This window comes from Myotis myotis, unplaced genomic scaffold, assembly GCF_014108235.1.
Source record: "Myotis myotis isolate mMyoMyo1 unplaced genomic scaffold, mMyoMyo1.p scaffold_m19_p_7, whole genome shotgun sequence".
NCBI lineage: Eukaryota > Metazoa > Chordata > Mammalia > Chiroptera > Vespertilionidae > Myotis > Myotis myotis.
The window spans coordinates 28571507-28593823 of record NW_023416379.1 but is presented as its reverse complement, the minus strand read 5'-3'; the positions used below and the strand labels follow the sequence as shown (position 1 = coordinate 28593823).

Below are 22317 nucleotides of genomic sequence, written 5' to 3'. Positions count from 1 at the left end.
CATGAAGCCTTGAGCAGCCCACTTAACCAGTGTGGATTTCATGATTCTCCTTTGCCAAATAGAAGGGTCATGCCCAGAGGCCTCAGATCTCTTGAATTCCTAATATACTAAGACTCCAACCAAGCACCGTCACATACCCCACCTTTACAACTTGCTACCACTGGGACTGGGTTTCTCTGGCAATGGAAGACCCAATAACAAACATTTCCCACTATTGCCCTTAGACGTAAAAACCAGTTATCAGCTTGCCCCTTACCTGAGTTGTCTGCTAACCGAAATCTACCACAGCAGAGATGCCGCCTCCACTGTTTCTGAACGTTCTCCTTCATAGCACAGTGGAAAATAAATATAAATAAGCCTGCAACGAAAGACAATATTAACATTTAAGCCAATGGACACATTTTAAAGATAAAGCTTATGAAACACATAGATTCATTCTAATTTAAACTTTTTATACATAAACTTTTTATACATCTGAGTTGCAAAGAGGAAAAGATACCGAGGAATCTTGAAGTATGTGGTAGATGTTGTAAACCTTTAGTAAAGAACACAGAGGCTCAGATAAAACCAGAATTGTTACTTGTATCTGATTTTGTCTTTGCCTGTTCTGTTCAGCATTCCTTATAACCTAAAGTTTAAAGCAATATTCAATTTATGAGATATTTAATAAGTCCCTTACACTTGTTTTAAGATTATATGAAAATATTTCACAAAATTTAGAAAAGAATGTGAAAAACAGAAAACATCCTCTCACCACCTATTTTCATTTGTGTATTCTAAGCTATTTTATGTATGCATTTTATTGTAAGTTTGGGCCATAGAAAAATGGTAATTTTGCAGGTCAAAATGGCCACAAATCGGCAAATTCATGTGGCTTCACCTGCTTTAGTTTCTCAACATTTTAATGCAGAAATATTTCTGTATTGTGAAACAGTCCTCTTATTTATGGTCACTCCTTGTACCTATCAAAAGCTAACTGCATCATTTGTGCTTTGGAAGCGAATACCTTTTAACTTTTCAAGGAATTTGCTTCTGCATTTTAAACTCTCTTTACTGTTTCACCAATTTCTTCCTCTATGCTTTGTTATTCCCATTACTTACAAGCATATTCTAGTAACCCTCTTTTAAAAACAAACAGTAATTTCTCCTTTAACCCCCAGCTTCAACTTCTCCATTCCCTTTCCCAATACAATATCTTGAAATGGTTAACTTCTGCTGTTTCTCATTTCTTCTCTTCTTAACTCACATCCACTATGCCACTCCAACTGCTCTTGGGGAGGTCACACCCTAACTAAATGACTGCTTTCTCCAAGCCTCCCACACCTACAGCCCCCAATTCCCTCGGGGGTTTGCTAACACAGAAAATCCCTTTAATAACTAAACATGCTTTGTAGTGTGAATCACCAAAATAAATAATTTGAATTGGTTAACAGATCCTTTTAAGTTTTTAAGAGGTGGTGGCAGTTTCAGAGTAAAGAGAGCAGCAGCATGGGGCCTGTGGTAGGGTCGCAACAGGTCACAGATGAAGGAGGCTGTGTGGCGGGGAAGAGGGGGCCCTCTCCATCTCAGGTGCACCCTGTGTTTGTTGGCTGGGGCAGAATTTGTTCCTGAAAGTATTTTTGTCACACAGCTGAAAATACAGGTAAGCATGTGTTCTTAAACACTGTTTAACAAAATCACGTATTAGAGCTGAAAAAAGATTATAAACTCCAGTTGAGGGCATTCTTTCCTGGGCATTAATCCAGGAATTGCTCAATGTAGGGCCCTGCTTTGAGCAAATGATTTCTTTCAGTTGAGGGAAGAAGGTGAAATTTGCTAGAAGTTGCTTCCTTTAATACTCAGTAGTTTTTATAAATGTTGTACATTCTGGAGGAAACCTGTTCTCAGACTTGTTCTTTTGGCCTTACGGGGATACTAAAAAGTGACTTACTTGAGGATCTCATGTGGACTATATTCACAGCGGAGGAGGTTAAATGTAAGATAAAATGAACTTCATGAAACCACCCTTTAGATTGTGTACTGCTGTCTTAAATCATAATGAATTATATAGCATTAGATGACATTCCTATTTTTAAGCAACCACATTTGCCTGGAAATACATTGGCATCCAAGAACTTAAAGAGACACTGGTACATAAATTAGATTTAAATCTGATACATCACCTCTAAAATTATGTGATAGAAGAAAAGTCACTTAAATTCATCTCCATCTCCCACTCTGAATTGTGATGCAGAGCGACACAATTAGATAACAGGCATAAGAAATTAGAATTCTTAGGAATGAATATATTCTTAAATTCCAAGGTAGTATGAAAATTCTTTTGTCATGAGACACATTTCCATTTTAAATCAGAATAGAATTCTCATAATATGTTGTTTGACCATTTGTGATAACCAGCCCCTTTCACCTGAATTTAGGTTAGTCTGGCAATAAATACAGCCAAATTCTTTCAGGACAAAACATCCTTGTAGAGCTCCACTGTGGGAAATGTGGTAGGTATCCATCCGGAAGAGTACATGTACGCAAATTCTAACTCTTCAGGAAGGAAAAGTAGAAAATATAGTCAGTGAGCCAAGGCCCCTGGAGGCCAAAGTGAGAAAACAAATGGTTATCCCTCTTCAATTTTGAGGGTTTTTCCTCTCCCCTACTTACAGATATGGGTGCAGAAGCAGAACTAAAATCATTAAGAGTTGTATGTTGACATCCAAGGGACTATGTCTGATTTCTCACTCTCATCTCTGCTCCCTTTCTGTCAAATATTTTCCCTTTGAGAATCTTCATATCAACCAGATGGCACCTCAGAGGCTCTTCGTAACACCTGGAAAAATGTGCTGGTCTAGCCTTCTTAGCTGTGACTGGGGACCAGAATAATCAGCCTTTGCTCTTCATCGTGTGTCTTACAGCTATCTAACTGATCAGGCAGAGGGAACATTGCCCATAAAAGTTTGGAAGTTAAAATGGCTCAAAGATTGAATTCAGAGTTAAAGTCCTTATTTCATCTTGACAGGCTAGCACTAGTTTCACAAAACTTTTATATCTCACAAAACAGAGTTCATAATGGTCCTTTATTGGTGAATGGTAGCCTGAAAAACCACCAGTCTGATGACTCTAAGTCAAAGTTCCTTAGAAATAGTTTCTTAAGCTTAGTAACTGCCTGGATTCTTTATTTTACCTATAGGAACCCAGACTTCCTGCTAGAACAAGAAGAAAAACAAAAACTTACACCTACTTTAAATACCTTTTTCAAAAGAATAGTTATTGATTTTTTGGAGAGAGGAAGGGAGAAGAGAGAAACTTCAATGTGAAAGCACAACCTTGATGGGCTGTCTCCTGCACGCCCCCTACTGGGGATAGAGCCCACAATCCAGTGTGCCTTGATCTGAATCAAACCAGCGATCTCTTGGTGAGGGTGAATGGGATGACACCCAACCAACTGAGCAACACTGGCCAGGTTTAAACCTACTTTAATTGAACAGATTCCTGACCAGTCCTTACCTGCTTATCCCACCCTCACCCCTGCCTTCTCTTCCTTTACCTCCATCTCCCATTAGTCAGTCAGAAGTATCTGCTCACTTAAAAAAAAAATTAGAGCAATATGTGAATTCAAGATGTCTTAATTGTTAGTAAATTTTATAATTTCCTCATAAAATAAATGATATTTTCAATTGTGATGGAGGAAGGGTGTTCAAAGTATGTGAGAAGGTGGGCCTGCCTGTTATTCCTGCCTAGGGAGGGAACATGAGGAACCCACTTCCACAAAGCCTCTGAGAGAAGCAGGCCACAGGCCAAGGCTGGGTCCGCAAATCTGGCAACAGGACACCCGAGAGTGCTCTAAACTTGGAGTCACAAACATTCTGAAAAACCTCAAGTAGTGGATTTGCTTTTTATACTTCCTCCTTTCACCTACCTTAGGACACATTTCCAGTATCATATTTGGAGAGAGAAAAAGCCTACTTTTTCTGTAAGTAATGGCGTTATATTCACTGTAGATTGTATGGGCTTGTTTCACCTTTGTCTTTATAAGAGCTACTAGTATTTATTTAGGGAAAAAAGAGCATCTTAGCCTCCATATTTCGGCTGGGAATCTGGCTCCCACCCAGAACTCACTCCCTTTGGTTGATTCTGGCAAAGACATGTGGCTTTCTGGGGCAGATGTAAGATGAGTGGCCAACGGGATGTTCTCAGATCTTTAGCCTAATTATCGAAAGTTTTAAAAAACTGTTTCCCTTAGATATGAAAATGAATGCTACACAGCAAAATTTGGGGCCACACAGATTGTCATTCTTTTGCTGCTCTAAAAGGTCACTTTCAAGAAATCTGGTGAAGAATAACAAAACAAAACCTAGAATCCTCATCTCCTAATGAGTTCTTGACCAACTCAAGGCCATTGACACTTCCAGCAAGATTGCCATCAATAAATTCTGACAAATGGCCTAAACTGACTTCTTTTTACCCTGGATAAGAAAGAACCAGAAACACAATGAAGGGGAAGACTGCAGATACAGGTAATGTCAGGGATGTGGGATAGAATCAGAATGGGTAATAATGATGAGTGATAAGTGGTTCTGGAGATTTGAAGGGAAAATCAGTCAAGAATTAATAAAATCAGGCATTTGGGCAAAAGAGGTCCCATGCTCTTCATAACTGACTTTTGACAGAAAAGGTCTAGATGACCTCTGAGCTTCCCAGCAAGCTTGAGTTCAAATCTCCGAACAGCTCATTTGTTCTGTTGTCTCACCGACATAGCCAGCTGGCTGCTGGGCTGGGGATCATTCAGGTTTAGGAACCTCCTGGATCCTCCTTTCATACTACCAAGGTGCCCCTTAGAAAATTACTTCTCTGTGGCACAAAATTCCATGCCAGAAGATGAGTAATTTATTTCCTTGATGTGTGTAATGTCTCAGCCAACACAATGTCATTTCGGATGTTTGGGTATAAAGGTGGTTCATTGCCTTGGAGCCAATTCACTATGTGTGTTGTATGTGTGATTATGACGCAACTTAACTCTCAGGAGGCTTCTAGCCATGGGTTGGAAAATTTGATTTAATATTCTTACTTTACCAAAAGTATTAAAATAATAAATATATTTTCCTTAATGATTTTTGCTGAATAAGGGAAAGAGATTAAATTTACATTTATTCATTAAACATATATTTACTAACAGGTTTTTTGTTTTTGTTTTTAGTGGAGGCAAATATTCACTTCCTAGAAACTTTCCCTAATAATGTACCTTTTTATTTCCACATATGGTACATCGCAATTATTACACTGTCAGACTCAAACTGATATTGGGAAAGTCACTGACTCCCATGAGCCTGTTTCTCACTCTGTAAAATGGAGAATATACCCCCTACCTTCCAGTACTGTTCGAATTACATCAGGTGACAGATATTATGGGAAAGTGCTTTGTAAACAACAATGCACTGAACAAATATGTTATTTCTGTTGCTCTGATATCTTAATGTTACCAAATTAATTAACAGCAAACATTATATCTGAGCAGGCTGATAATGCCCTTCTGTGTTGGCCATCAGAGTTTCCACTGATAGAACCACATGTTGCATTGTATTATGTTGTCACATACGTGTACAGAATATGGGCTGATGACACCTGAGACTATTAATCAATGTTGTTTCTCATGCCTGGAAAAGGAAAGTTGAAGACTGAGCTCTTAGTATGGGGCTAGACCAGCCGTGGGCAAACTACGGCCCGCAGGCTGGATCTGGCCCGTTTGAAATGAATAAAACTAAAAAAAAAAAAAAGACCGTATCCTTTCATGTAATGATGTTTACTTTGAATTTATATTAGTTCACACAAACACTCCATCCATGCTTTTGTTCCGGCCCTCCGGTCCAGTTTAAGAATCCATTGTGGCCCTCGAGTCAAAAAGTTTGCCCACCCCTGGGCTAGACTTTAGATCCAGATGAACTTGTTAGGAGAGGTAAACTTCCCTATACATTGAAGAAGCCTGATCTAATTGAAAGTGTAACATACTTTTGTACAGTTAACGGAAATATACAGTCGGAGATATGTTTACCCCTTGTATAAGGAGCAGCTATGTGCACGTGCTGCACCTTAGAGCAATAATTCAATCCTACAAGCGCACTGACATTGCCAAAGGACAGAGATGCCATCAGGATTCTGGCCAACAGCTCCTCAGCAACCAGGGAGTTGCCTTTTATTTCTTTAGGATGAGTTATTTATTTGTTGAAATAAAAGCTAAGGTTCTCAGGCATGTGAATTATGATATACTTTTATCAAACATCTGTTCTCTTTTGAATAGCAATTTGTATGCCATATGATTTTTCTCAAGTTGTATTCTTTAGAAAAATATTAAAATTTCTGATAGTTTTATCCTGGGAAAGCAGAAAGGATAGCAGAAGCAAATAGGTATGGAATTACACCATGTTTAGAGAAGATATATTTATCTTTTCATCATAGAGAAAAAACGCGATGAAACAATTAATATATAACAAGTGAACTAGGCAAAATAAAAAGAACAAAACAATACACTGTGGAAGATTAGAAAATAATAAATTTGGTTCTAGCCTTGATTCAATTCATGATTTCATTTGCTTAATCAAGTAGGTAAATTTTTAGTTATAGCCACACAGATTATAATAATTTTCTGATATCCATTTCACATGATTTTGCCATTAAATGTACAGTTATAAGTATATATAAAAATTAAAAATATATAAAATAGTAAAAATAGAAAACATGAAAAGCAAAAATAAAACATATAAAAGAAAAATAAAGCATTTATAAAACTGTTATAGGCTATACTGATTTATGTGAGTACCCATATAATTATACATGTACATATGTATTTGTATACAAACACATACATACATTAAAAATATATACATTTCTAAAAATTTTAGCATATTTAACCAAATAAAATATAAACATTTATTTTTAATAATTTAAATGCTTTAATCAAATATTTGAAGACATATACAAAAGTTAGAAGAAATCTGCTAGCAAAAGTCACTCCTGTGATATACATGCCATGACATCACTGTAGACTCAGCTCAAACACCTGTCCCTCCTGCAGGTGCCATGTCTATAGTACTACAGCCATTCATTATCAATTGATAACTTGGGGCATTCATGATGAAAATCCTGCTGATTTTCAGATGCTCAACTATGAGCTAAGCTTGAGAAAATTAAAGTATGTTTGGCATAGTTTTATTTTTCAGAATATTGTATTACATTCTCAGTCTTTGGCCATTGCCAATTTTCATAATGATAGGCTTCAATGAGCTATAAGATTCCATTAATAAAAAAGACCTTTTACCCAAATCATTAGAAACATAAGAGTTTACTCTAATGAACTAACCAATGATGAGTGTTTTGTAGTAGCATATTCCTAAATTTCTCTTGACTCTTTCTCACATCTCTATAGCTCCCCCATTCCCACCACAATCTAAAATACTGTACCACGTTATTTTACCTGGGTCATTGCAATAGCTTCCTATCTACTCTCCCTACAGACGCTACTGGGCTACTCTAATCCATTCTTTACATTATATCCAGATTCCTTTGCAAGATGTACATCTGATCATGTCATTTCACAGGCCTAAAGTTTCAAAGACTTTGCGTTGCTGTCATAAAGATCAAAACACAGGGCCTTCTGGTCTAGACCCAGACTCCCTTTTGTGCCACACTGCTCTCTCTCCTGCTCTTTCTCGGTTCTCAGGTTATATGAGCTTTCTATTAATTCCTTGAGCAGGTGTTATAATTACCAACTGCAGCAGATCCTTGAATAATGTCATTTCATTATAATGTTGATGAGATGCCATAGGAACTTAACTTTAGTTTATATCAATTAGCTTATGGTAAAATTGGTTTCCTTATACTTCGTTTTGCTTAAAGTCATAGAACCTATTAATCACATTAAGTGAGGACATTATTATACAATTTTTTTTTTTTTGCACATGAAGTACCCTCTACCTAAAATATTCTCTTCCCCACTTCCACTCCCAACTTTCACCTAGTTAATTCCTATTGATCCTTCAGAGTTCAGCTTAGAATTCATGTCTTCTGTCAATTGCTCTTAACACCACCAGGTACTTTTATATGGTGACACAATTGGTTAATGTCAATCTCTCTTACTAGCATATAAGTTCCATGAGGCAAAGGGATCACATAAAGTGTTTCTTGTTGTTGTTGTTGCTTTTATTTTCTGGAATAAAGAATATCAGAAAGAAAAGAAATAGACATAATGTAGTCCTAGTACTACCTGAGCTCATGTTTCACTCTCTGAATTGTTCTTTAAATTGTCTAAATTCCATGTTTCTTTTAATAAAGCATATACTTTTAACAACAAACCTCTATTGAAAGATTCAGAAAATGACTCAAATCAAAACCATTAAGTGCCTTCCCATGGTGTCTTGAGTAGTGTTTGTACAGGCTTGGCCAGTAAGCAATTAATTGTTGGTAGGCTTGTGCTATGTATCCTTGCCTTTTAATTTTCATTTCCTTTTTAGGAGGTGTTTTAATGTCATTAGATGTGCAAAATCTGTTCTGAATTTATATAATTTAAATTTAATCTTAAAAGTCAGTGATTTATGAAGGATATAACTTAATGATGGTTAATAATATTTTTCCCTCCTGACAGAAGACCTATGCTGGGAAAAATAAAACATCCCATTTCTCATGAATAGAAACAGAGCTGAACAGACAACTATGGCTCTTGGAGGTTATAGAAACTGCCAGGAAATTCTACAAGCAAAAACTAGGTTGGGCTGGCAGATTAATGTGCTTTTCATGTACAATCCTGAAATATAAAACCATCGAATCTCTAATGTTAATGGACATTTTTGTCAATATTTATCTAGGCACATTTATGTTGTATATTACAGAACAGATTAAATACAGGAAAAATCACTTTACAAAGCTAGATCCCAGTGAAGATGTGTGCATAGGCTACCTCTTCAGTTTCCACCTTTTGGCTTGAGGCTTATTATCCTATTTACTGAAGATAATGAGCCCACATATTTCCTCCTTTATGGGAGAGTGACCCTGAATAAAATTTGTTGAACCAATTAATGTGGATTTATGCCAGAGGAGCCTCAAGTTGGATTTAGGCCATACCCAAAGACCCTCCCTTTCTTTATCCAGCAATCCATTTATTCTTTTAATAAACAAGAGTTCAGCACCAACTATGGGACTTTTTTTTTCCTCAGGAGCTCATGAGCTAATGGGAAACCTAAGAGGAAAAGCAAAGCAGATCTGTACAGTACAAAGCAGTAAACACTCTCCTGCAGGAAAATACAAACTTCTGTAGGGAGTACACACCTGTAGGGAGCACCTGCCTAGGCATCTCATTTGGTAAGCAGCACAAACTTGATTCCCACCACTTTCCACCCCTGCACAGATTTGTCTAGCTTGCTTTAGTCAGCTCTTCTTCCTCCACACACCTAACATTGTCACCTCATTCTTTTTGGCGTTGGGACCTCATGGTACTTCAGAACATTAGGAAGTTTTTAAAAATAGAGTATATCCAATGTCTTGAAGAATGACATTTAATTAAAAAATGTATTCCCTTAAAGTTAAATCCATCATATGTACACTAGCGTTTTTATTATGGAATCAGGCTTATGACAGGGAGCTCCTTGAAGGAAGCCTTGACTTTTTGTACAAAGCAGGCCATTGGCAAGTGTTTGTTAAAGCAGAACTAATTGTCATATATCATGAAAAAATGAGCATTTCTTAACTGAAGTACTGGTATTTATTTTGAAAAACAAGCATCCAAGGAATCAAGGTGAATTGCTCTGTCCCTGCAGAGTCTAAAAATTGTACAGGTCAAGAATAGCACACCACATGGGAAAAGGTTCATGAGGAGCAGCACCAGCACTCAGCAAAACTGTAAGGGGTGAAAGTGATCTGTGCACTCCTTGAAACCTGGCACCTCCCTGCCCATTTTCAGTCATGCGACAACATGTGTTTATTGAGCACCTACTATCTGCCAGGTACTGTCCTGGGTCCTTGGGCTACATCTCTGAAAACAAACAAACAAACAAACTGACATTCTACTTCAATTTTCCATTCAATACATTTTTCATGAATACCTACCTCATGCCCAAAACTATGCACTTGGAATAGCAGAAACTTAGTGTGGCGTCTGTCCAACAATGAAGCTGTTTGCAAATATGACAAAATTAGAAAGTGGAAATTGTTCAGGTACCATTTATCTTACCTTGTAATGAATTGAAGATGGAGAAGAGGTACGTGAAAGGGATATATAAGGGTCCCCAAGCAAAGAAGGCAAAACTCCATGTCATGCCCAGCAGAAATGTCAGGCTGACCACACTGCGCAGGTTCCGTAAGACCTCTTCCCGCAGGGTCCGGTTGCTCCTTTTGCCATTCCTTCCGCAGATCTGCACCATTACCACGATGAACATGGCGACATTCAGTAAAAACATGATTCCAAAATACCCAGCACAGGTCACGTAAAATACTACTGGATCCTGAATCCAACAGCTGAAAGGAGAAGAAACAAGAAAGAAAAAGGAATTAATTACTATGCCTGTTAACCTAAGACTTCCCCTGGCTTGGTTCTGGCTTCTGTGGGTTTCACAGCTAGGCCTTTCTCACATACCTTTGGAGAGTCACTTCATTTCTTGGACCTCCATTTCCTTCTTGATGTGTTCATTGTTTTCTTTGTTTGTTTTGGATAGCTATCACTTTAATGTCTAGTTATTTAAGTCAAGAGTTGAGAAGAAAACCAGGTGGCTACTTGAATTCTGACTTGATGTGAGGACACTCTTGGTTGGTTTACCCAACACCATGTCTAACCCCTTTTCTCATATGTGTCTTCACTCCAGAGAATGGGAAGTTTAAGTGCTCATATTTTCAATCTCTTTTGTATTTAAGGGTTGGTCCTGTGGACCTTGTTCTACAAAATGATATGGAAGCAAAATCTAGAGAGCTATCTTGATAAACTCAACTGGCCAGCCCCTTATTCATTCTTTCTGCTTCAAACCTGAGAGCAAGCTATGGAGCAGCAGCAATCACCTTATACCCATGAGAGAAAGGCCAACAGAGCTGCAGAGGTTCTGACTCTGACATTTTACCCATAAATTAATGCCAGTTTATTGCTTATTTCTATGGATGTCTTTTTTTTTTTTTGTCATGCAAGAAGAGTAAATTCCTACTTAAGACACACGTAATTGTGGATCCCATACTGCAAAAGAATTCCTATTAATATAGTTGGTCTAGCTGAGGCAAGACCTTATTGTAAAACTGTGACATTCTTATAGTGACATTTCTCATGTACAATTAAAAAACTTACATTAGTTACAATATCCTTATGAAATGAGGAAAGATATACTTGATATTAAAAATTATATATAGATGTGAAAACAGATAAAGGCAATTTAGAAACTGTACTATGTGTAAATGTTCTATGAGTAAATTTAACATGTACTATAATTTTCAGATGTCCCAGGTACTAATAATAATACTATGAAAGATCTTAGGTACCTCAAAAATTGGATATATTATTTAAGGCATTTAAATTTATCTTAAAATTCTAGTACAAATAGTCACCATTCCGGGTTATGTCTTCCACAGTGGAACATGACTTCCACAAAGGCAAAAGCTACCTTGAACATCTCTGAATTCCAGAATCCAACATGATTCCTGGCACATCATAAATGCTCAGTAAATGAAGTTGTTGATGGAATAGCAATTTATTAAATGTACTTTAAAGTTCTGTAAGAGGTGACTAACATACTTTTAAGATTACCTTATTTAGAACTTATGTACTACTGACTTTTACTTTTAACATACCTTTTTAAAAAATGTTTTTATTGATTTTTTTAGAGAGAAGGAAAGGAGAGAGATGGAAACATCAATGAGGGAGAAACATCTATCGGCTGCCTCCTGCATGCCCCCTACTGGGGATCCAGCCCACAACTCTGACCAGGAATGGAACCAGGGACCTCTTGGTTCATGGGCCAAGGCTGAATCACAGAGCCACACCAGCAGGGCACTTTTAATATATCTTATTATAAAGATTCCCCAATATGATACTGCTTATCCCTGAAGCTAATATTTCTTTATATATGGCAGTTCCCTTAGAATCCTGAAATTCCTGACCTAAAACTTTTATTTTATTCTTGTTATTGTGGGGGGTCTTTTGGGTGCTACTATGGAAATATAAACTAAGGAAAGACCACAAGAAAATGGGACAGGACTGGATATTAATTGGATATAAAAGTGTTTACCATTCATGAAATGCGTACAGTAATGTGGCAGCAGAGTCAGGAGTAAGCTCCTTTATTTACAGTTATTCATTCAATCGCATGAGTACCTACTATGTGCTGCATAAAATACAGGGTGCCCCCCCACCAAAATGTATACACACTTTAACAGCTAATAGCTGTTAAATGAAAATAAAATGTATTTCAATAAACACTGCCTTTATAATTATTCAAAGTGTGTGTATACATTTTTTCTGGAAAATCCTGTATGAGAGAAGTAACTACTGAAAGTGAGCAATAGAACCACCTTAGCCTCAATGATATTACAGCCTGAGGAAAATTTTCCAAATTATCCAAGAACCCACTGACGTGTCCATTCTCTCCATTTCCATGGAACACTCATATTAGCATTGACTCATTAGCATTATTGTCTGACACCATTATTTAACTCACTTTAAGATGTACGTGGGTTTAAGGAAGTGGGAGTATTAGGAAATCTCAAATAGAAAGGGTCTTCTGAGCCTAAAAGATAGTATCTGAGACTTCTGCATTCCCCCAGGGGCTCTAAGAGTTCAGGGCATTCAACTGAGTACATCATGGTGTAGTAAAGATCCTGGTAAAGGCATGTCGATGCACTCAACCTTCAAAAATAAGAGGCTCACTGTTGGCATGGAAACTTACACTAAACTTTAGGAAACAAAGGACATACACTCATTGCAGATAAATTTCCGACAAGTTTTTATTACTTACAATTCATCACCTTGTTCTTTTCCATAACTTTTTTCCCCATAAACTTCACTTTGGCTTCTGCTTGCTAGAACAACTGACACAATGAAGGCAGGTAAACCTGTTATAAAGAGATCACGCCGTGAGCAACTTTTCTAAAGCATCTGGAACTGCTTTTAAAGACTGATAATGGCCAGGAAAAAAGAAAACACTTCATATCACAGAATCAAATTTCTTAGAGCTGGCAGCTTGGCTAAAATACAAATAAATTCTCTTTGGTGTGGAACATCCAACTCAATTGTCAACGATCAAAACCTACTCTTAAATGACAGATATGTAAATATCTGTTTGTTTTCTGGTACCCACTGGAGAGCCAGAAGCTGATTTATATTGAATCTAGGACCAGCAAATGTGGTTTCATTAATGATGCCTGTTAGACCACCTCGTAGTTCAGGCAGCACAGGAATTATAGCTCATTTTTCCCTTTTCTATATATAAAAAAGTCTTGAGAAAAAATGGGGGAGAAATACTGAGACCATAAAGTCTTTATAATCTTCCTTTTTCTCTCAAGAGAGTCAACAAGTAAAGCAATTCCATGTATATTTCATTGAGAAAAATTACACTGTCCCAATTCCCTTAAAGATGCCTCCTAAAATTGTGAACATCTTGGAAATGGCTCGTATTTCTACATTGCAATCTGAAAAAGAGATTTGTGAGAAAGCTCTAAAATGCCTGGTTTGATATAAAACCCAGATAAAGAAAGGAGCCCATTTAGAAGATCCCAAAGAGACTAATACAATCATCCATGTCTGGCTGAGGAATCACTAGACATTCAAGGAAAGAATTCTGTCAGTATTCTGGTTGCGCACACACAAAACCAACATTCTCTCTCTGGTTTCTAAGACATGGGCATGTGTCTAGGGATGAGTGTAGCTAGGAGTCTGAGCCGGCCTTTATATTTTGAAACATAATGGAAATGCACCACTGTCTGCCAGCTGCCTCTTCAGACTTGGGTGGGCTGGCTCAGGGCACAGGAAATAAGTTTGTGGTGACTCAGGGGCCAGAGGTTTTGCCTTTACTCCTGCATTTAGTGAGGTCTGTTGAACAGTTTTTACAAATATTATACTTCCTTAAGGTATCGCATCCACATCCTTTGCTAATTTGAAGTTTCTTTGAGCGATGCTATTCTTTCAAGACAGCATTTTCCTATGAGAATGTGGCAATTCTCAGGAAATTGAAAACAAAGCCAGACGTTTTGAGGACGCTCACCCCAGCCAATGATGCAGAATTTCAGGATGTATCGGCGAATGTAAGTGTTAAATACTTTCACCAGAGCAATGTACATGTGGATTGCTTCCAGCCCCATCCAGGTGAAGGTTGCGAGCAGGAAGAAGTGCAGCAGTGCAGCGATGGCGGTGCAGAGACCCCCCACGTGGAAGGAGGTGATCCAGCCGTCCAGGAGGAAGCTGAGGTTCAGCAGCAGCAGCGCTGTGCTCAGGTTCATCAAGATCTTGGAGGGATAATCTCTTCGCAATTTTCTAAAACGGAAAAAAGGAAGATATGGAGAACGAATAGTGTAAATAAAATTTTTAAGTATAGGCAGTAAATTCATATCTCACACAGCAATGCAATGGGTTAGCTTGCACCATCTCCAGGATCTGGTTCCACGAGGGAAGGGCTAATGATATTTGCAAGCATTTGGAAACTTAGAAAGATTTTGTAAATATTAATTTTATTTCAAAATGGTCTCTAATTGTTTAAATAATTGCCAACTGGTTTCAACTGCTTGGTATTTTTTAATCTAGAAAAACTATAGTCATAAAAATGGTATTTTTGTTAAAAATAATTTCCTTAATTTTTTTTTAAGTTTCTTGATTTTTAATGAGGTGATTATTTTTTTTAAAAAAAAAATTCTGTTTTAGGTCTAATGTTATAATATTTGTGAAGCAAATGTTTTCATCTTGTACCATGCAAAAAAACAATGAATGCAATGTTTATTTACTTATATGTTAATCATCTCTAACAGGTTTAAATGCATTTTATCAATAGACATACACTAATTATAAATTAAGACTCTACAGCTGGACAAAAGAAACCTGAACATTAAAACTGAACTACCCCACACAGATTTGCAAAGTGCATGAAAGTTTTTAAAAGCTGAGGCAATTTCTTATTCACATTTTAGAATAGTTAGCACTGGGTTTGGACAATAGAAAATACTTACTCAAAAGCAACATATGTCAGGAGAGTTGCTGCTGAAAAAATAGCAGATATTCCACATCCAATATAGGTGATGAAGGTGAGAATTCTAGTGTTTCTTGCATCCATCTGTGAGGCAGTTCCTTGAAGGTCCTATACAAAACATGGAAAGCAGCTGTGAGAATCTTTCTTTTCTAAGGATGCTTTTGTTTTATTAAGAAGTCCCTTGCTAGGACTTAGAATCTCAGCTCAACCTTAGGAATAAAAAACAGTGTAAATCAGTATTGAAATTTCCATTTATTATACTCTTGTGGATCAGTCCATGAAATAAAATATAGCAGTATTGAGGGAGTTACAGATGGTTTTTATTTATTACCTTGTTACCCAAGCTCTTTTCACAGTAGTATATCTTGAAGAGCAAAACCACTGGGTTCCCCAATAGAAACTGGAGAGGAGATCCTTGCTTTGCACAATAGTTATCAAGCCCATTCTTAACATTTGCAGGATTGGGGGCACAAGTTCAAATGGAAGCCCTTGTGGCCCTCATGGCCAAGCCCTTGGGTGAGTCCTTTGCCCAGTAGGGAGGAACTCAGCCAGCGGACGACCAGAGGCTGGTGCTGCACTGTGGTTGTCAGGCTCTGAGAGTGGTGCTGAGGCTCCTAACTGTGTTATCCCAAAGCTTGGTAGGTATGGGGTGGGGTGGTCTTTATCTTTTTTTCATAAATGAGAATCCATTAAGACTTTTGGGGTCATAATTTTTATCTTTATAGACCTGAAAAGTAATACATAATTATAAGCTCATAATAAGATTTAAACAATTTTGAAGAAACTACTGATTATTCAAAGTAATGGGAAGCCAAACTTTGTTAAAGGTACCATGTAAAATGTTAGGGGGTGCATGTTGAGTAGAAAGAAGTAAACGCTTTCTAGCATATTAATAAGAAATATTCACTTCACTGTGTTGAGGCAGACTTGCAAAGTCTGGGCTTGGTAGAAAAACTGTTCTTTTCTTCCTTAATTGGGGAATTGGGATAGGGATAAATCTTGAGACCAACCACTCAATCCCGGTTGGAGGAGAAAGAAACCTCCATTATGCAGATGTTCTAAAACAGAGCTTTCTTGAAGAAGGGACATCCTCCAAAAAGAATATCTGATTTAAACTTTTAGGTGTTAAATTATGAAAAGATATTTGTTTTATAAGTTTTTCATTCTATTACTTTTCACCAAAAGGTCAATAAAACCTGCTAGTCACACTAAGGCCTCCAGTAAGGGGTGTTTGTTGTATGTACATGTGTGTGAAATGAAGACACAGACTTAGTTCCAGGTTTGGCTGATGTAGTAAGTAGCAGGGACAGCACCTCTGTGACACCAAGAAAGGCACAAAGTGACAGAATTCAGCAGGTGCATGGGCTCAGGGTTGAGGGGGGGGGGGTTCTTCATCCTCTAGGAATCCCTCAAAACACTGCAAGCAGGGGGATCCTGTGTCACATGGATGGTACTCGAGTCAGTGCCACTTGGCTCACAGATAGGTGACTTCAACCAATATTTCAGTGACTCCAAGGTTTCGTTAGGTCAGTGAAATGGTCTTGAGGAATCTCCAAGTGACTTGCCATTACTGCTTGAAAAACCTATGCCATTACTGCTTGAAAAAACTAGGCCAGACAGTTGACCTGCAAACCACAATTAAAGCCACAATTTAGAGTGTGAAGTAAGTAAAATAATGCTATTTACTGATGATACCAATTTACACCCCATCCTCATACTGTTTTGTATTTTTAGAGAATGAAAAGTACACAAACATTTATTCCTCTGAACTACCCAACAATTCCTCTGATTGCTAAAAATATAAAAATTAGTTTTACTACAAAGAAATATAGCAGAACCATTAAATTCTTCATACATTGTGTATTAGAAGATATAATTATGGGGTCGGAGGTACATTTTTTTAAACTTCTCATATGGCAAATGTGTCATGGAGCAATGTAGACTGGGGATTTCTTGTATGAGTGAGTAAATAGTTTGTAAATCAAGACAGACTCTGAAGAAAGTCTTGGTGGTCTGGAAAGCTGAAAGGATGTGGGCACATTGCCAGAAAGGATAAATTCTGGAAAATTTTTCTTCCAGCAGTTTCTAAACTCACAAAACTAGCCAAGGTGGAAAGCGGAAGTATAGCACTAAAAATATGCATAGAGCCATCTGCATATAAAGCTAATTATTTAATCAGTCTACAATAGAAAAAGTCATACCTAATCACAAACTCATAATAAATTTAAACAATTTTGAAGAAACTACTGATTATTCAAAGTAATGTGACGCTAAACTTTGTTACATATAAATCGTTTCTGAACAGCAAATTGTGTTACTGTTATCTATTATCTAATATTAGACTTACAACACAATCATGCTCAAACACACACACACACCTGCACACAAATATAGCTGAAGTAGTTAAATCAATTAAGCTAAAGCTTATATACCTGAATGAGTAATAGCACATTTTGTGTATAATGAGTAATAATGCATAGTTGTTTTCTGAAAGAATGTTCTCATTTTTGAAGAAAAGAGAAAATGGAAGAAAACAGTATTATTTTAAAATCACTTAGTGAAAACACACTACAGTTTAATTGTTCATTTTCATGCTCTGGCGGTAAAGGAAAAAAATATATTTTAAGAAAGTTAAGAAGTTATTTTCTGTGATGGTCACCCTCTTAAATGACTTGTTCTTATCCTTCAGAGCTTTTATGTACTGGGTTGTCACAAAAATTACAACTCGCAGGATTACCATAGGCCAATAGACATTTACATCGGCCAAGTGGATACATGAGCCAAATACTACATCACAGGGTCCTCACAGCTTCCTCCCAGTCCCAAAGGAAGTGGGCGTAAGACTTAAGGGAGGGGATAAATGTAATCTGATGTCTGTGATTCCAATGCCTACAGCTTTATTGCCTCAGCACACATTTCCCCCATCTTCCATTAAAAAACATATGTGCTCTGATCCCTTTATGGAAACTATACAGAAACAATGGCTCTGCTAGGATCTGAAGGGCACACTACAAGAAAAGTGTCCGCTGCCCTAGCTGGTTTGGCTCAGTGGACAGAGCATTGGTCTGTGGATTGAAGGGTCCTGGGTTAGATTCCAGCCAAGGGCACATGCCTGGGTTGCGGGCTCGGTCCCCAGTGGGGGATGTGCAGGAGGCAGCCAATCAATGATTCTCTCTCATCATTGATGTTTCTCTCTCTCTTTCTCCCTCTCCCTTCCTCTCTGAAATCAATAAAACACACACACACACACACACATATATAAGTGTCTGCAAAAACTCAAGTATATCAGATATAAGTAAAGGTACAAGTCTGTGGATGAATTCAAAAGTTTCATGGTGATATTCTTGTTTCTAGAATTATTTATCAACACTGTTAATGCTATGGGGAAAAAAGTAGGTTCCTTTTCTGCAATTACTTTTCTATTTAAAAAATATTTTTATTGATTTCAGAGAGAAAGGAATAGGGATAGAGAAATATTAATATCAATGATGAGAGAGAATTGTTGATTGGCTGCACCCCACACTGGGATTGAGCCCCACAACCTGGGAATGTGCCCTGACCAGGAATCAAAACCTGACCTCCTGGTTCATAGGTCGGTGCTCAACCACTGAGCCATGCCGGCTGGGCACTTTTGTATATTTTTAATATATGACCTCTGTTACTTAGATTCTTCATTAAGAATCAAGATTCATGGTACAGATGAAAATTATCAGGAAATAATTCCCCAAACACATAAGCTCAAAAGGCTGACACACAAAAAAGTATGCCTTCCAAAATTACATTATTTCAAAATGAGTTTCAAAATCCTCCCCTACCATCAGAACTCCAAAGTGTGTGAGGTGGTTACACAGGCAGACCGTCTCACTGGCGTCTGAATCTGTGTGAGCAACACATCCCGACGTGTTCCAAAATCCAGACCCTTCTGCAGGGGGAAGTCAGCAAACAATAAAAACAATGGCAGGTCAGTTCCTCCTCTATAATGGATGGTATCTTCTTTAGAGAAAATGCCTCCATGTCTCCTGCCTACAGTTTATCTGTAACATGCATACTATTTAAAGCTGAATATTTTTTTTAAAAAATTATTTTTTAAAGTATTATAAATAGTAGTACATATGTCTCCTTTTCCCCCCCATTGATCTTCCCCCAGCCTCCCCTACTCCCCCGGCACATACCTCATCCCCCCACCCCTGCCCCCAGTGTCTTGCGTACATTGGTTATACTTATATGCATGCATACAAGTCCTTCAGTTGATCTCTTACCCCCCACACCCTCCAACCTCCCCAGCCTTCAGATTCCTGGAATCACAGAGTGTTAGTGCTGGGTGGGCAGCTAGAGATGATCTCGCCAGTGGTTTTCAAGTGTGTACCACTAAAGTGCTTCAGGGTTCTGCCAAACTTTGATTCAAGTTTAATTTCTAGTATATGATAAGACAGACTTTCCTAAAAGGGAATATTTCTTTTCAAACATGTTATATATGGATGAAATCTCTAGAAATCAACTTTTTTCCCCCTCGGGTCAGTCAGTCTATGTTTTCGTGAAGACATGAGACCAGGAAGGCCTTTCTTGGAACATGCTAGCATGGACATGGCAGTGGTGCATAGTGGCAACTTCCGGTGAGTGCCTTTAATACATCTGTCCTGACTTTTATACTATGCTGTGGAATATGAGCAACTCATGCATTTGAAGAATGTTTTAAGAATGGAAGATAATATCATTTTAAATTATGTATCTAGTAAATCAGGAACTTTTCAAAACTGTGCAACTAAAAATTAAACAAAAAAAAACAAAAACAAAAAAAATCTTCCAGCCGAAACCGGTTTGGCTCAGTGGATAGAGCATCGGCCTGCAGACTGAAAGGTCCCAGGTTGGATTCCGGTCAAGGGCATGTACCTGGGTTGCGAGCACATCCCCAGTGGGAGATGTGCAGGAGGCAGCTGATCGATGTTTCTCTCTCATCGATGTTTCTAACTATCTCTCTCCCTTCCTCTCTGTGGGAAATCAATAAAATATATTTAAAAAAACAAAACAAACAAAAAAAAACCTTCCAGCTGTGATAGAGTATCGAGGAAAGAGGTCTGGACATCTACAGGCCACATCTCTGCAAGAAGCAGGATAATCCCAATGGGGACCCTAAGGGAAGATGACCCTTAGGGGGTAGAAGTGGGAGGTTTCATCTCTGGTCCTTCCCTTCAAAGAGATCTCCACACCTTACACCTCATGTTCGAACTCTGAATTTTTGCCTTTGTCTCCTGATTGTCAAACGTCATTCAGGAGGCAGCTCACTTGCTCCCAGTGGTACACAGCTATTATAACCATCCCTATCTTTCAGCCCTGCAGTGGGCTTTCTCCCATACTCCGAGGGCCACAAGCTGGATTTCCAGTGATATGCCTTATGCAGATCACAAAACCTTCTCAGAAGTGTCCTAGAAGCGTGAGACCAAGTGTACATCGATGTTCACCTACAACGGCAATATAAATGTTACTCTATTTTATAAATAACTGAAATAAAGAGGTTTGAATTTTTAAAGAACCATGCCTTTCTACTTCCTCTTGCAATGAATAAAAAGTTTTAGAAATTAGAATTTAGTTCCCAAGCTGCCCAAACTAAAATTTTCAGCTCAGTTGCTATCACACTTATATTGTGACTCACTCTGGTTTGGGGTGGAATGAAAGGATACGGGGGTGTCTAACAAGTTTAAAAGTCAGTTGTTATTAAGATAGCCAATATATTTGAAAACTTACCATTTTTGTTCAGATCCCAGAAGGCACAGATGGGATTAGGCACTGCCTATATTAACATAAGAATAAAAATATGAAGTTGTGTTTAAAATAAATGGAAAAATCCTATGGTGTGGAAATGGAAAGAGTAAAATGCTAAGGCTTGCACAAAGAAATGGGTCAGCATTAGTCGTACTAACAGCACCTACGAATGACAGGCGATCCAGGGGTAACCTCCTCTCACACAGACTTCAGGTGGAAATCAACTATAACCGCATGAGGAATCGTGTTACTCATTTACCTAAAGTTTACTATATATGCCCCATCATAAAATGCTGTGCATTTAGCAAAACTCTTTACACTGTAATTTTACTTCCTCTTTAAACTTCTCCTTTATGTCTAGTATAACCCCAAAGAATTGAAATTAGGGACTCAAACAGGTATTTGCACACCTATGTTCACAGCAATATTATTCACAATAGCCACAGGTAGAAGAAATCAAAGTGTCCATGGATGGAGAAATGCATAAACAAAATGAGGGAGATATGTATGTATGTATGTATGTATGTATGTATATCTCCAATGGAATATTATTCAGACTTAAAGAGGGAGGAAATTCTGACACATGCTATAATATGGGTGAATCTTGAAAATATTATGTTAGGTGAAATAAGCCAGTAATAAAAGGACACACACTATATGATTCCACTTACATGAGAAATCTAGAGCAGTTACATTCAGAGACAGAGAGAAGAATGGTGGTTACCTGGGGCTGGGGAGGGGCAAGGGGAGTTATTCTATGGGTGCAGTTTCAGTGAGAATATGAAATAGTTTTGAAGATGCACGTGGTGATGGTTTCAGAATAATGTGAATATACTCAAAGTCACCAAACTGCGTCCTTAAAAATAGTAAAATTTGTTTTGTATATTTTACCACAATAAAAAATAAATTGTTATGGATAAAGGAGCTGGGGGCTGAAACAAAGGAGGCCAGAAGGTAAAACAAGGAGGTTGAGGGTTTCGTGACAAAGCAGAACTAGTGAGTAGATGACTTAACTTCCAAGCCTCAGTCCTTATCAGCCAGCTCACTTCCGCCCACCTTCCTGCCTGCCTAATAAATGCTGGAATCGTGACTGGGACCCTCCATAAAAAGGGGACTAACCCGTGCCTGGACCACCTGCGACAACATAAACCCCCATGTAATTTTTTCGTATAAACAGATGATTGCCAGGGTAATAGAGCAATTAAGAAAGCATTTGCCAAGATTTTAGGCAACGGTTAACCTCTCAAAACTTAAGTCAACCCTGTTACCCCGCTGTGCCCTCTGTAGCAATGATCTTGACCTTAAAAAACAACCAAATGCCAGGTGGGGGGGGGGGAAGGGGGAGGGATTAAGAAGTACAAATTGGTAGTTACAG

The 22317-nt window shown here is 38.0% G+C and overlaps 1 protein-coding gene across 6 annotated transcripts in view; it reads right to left on the bottom strand.

Annotated features, from left to right (window-relative positions):
- ADGRG6 (adhesion G protein-coupled receptor G6) overlaps positions 1-22317 on the bottom strand; it is a 134598-nt gene that overhangs the window by 8394 nt on the left and 103887 nt on the right. For all 6 annotated transcript variants that reach the window (XM_036317445.1, XM_036317446.1, XM_036317442.1 and 3 more), the window contains 7 exons: positions 20925-20970; positions 18998-19104; positions 15163-15290; positions 14208-14476; positions 12963-13059; positions 10205-10488; positions 257-358 (listed from right to left, as the gene is read on the bottom strand). In XM_036317445.1, coding sequence (XP_036173338.1) covers positions 257-358; positions 10205-10488; positions 12963-13059; positions 14208-14476; positions 15163-15290; positions 18998-19104; positions 20925-20970 — 1033 coding nt within the window. The remainder of the gene's footprint in view (positions 1-256; positions 359-10204; positions 10489-12962; positions 13060-14207; positions 14477-15162; positions 15291-18997; positions 19105-20924; positions 20971-22317) is intronic.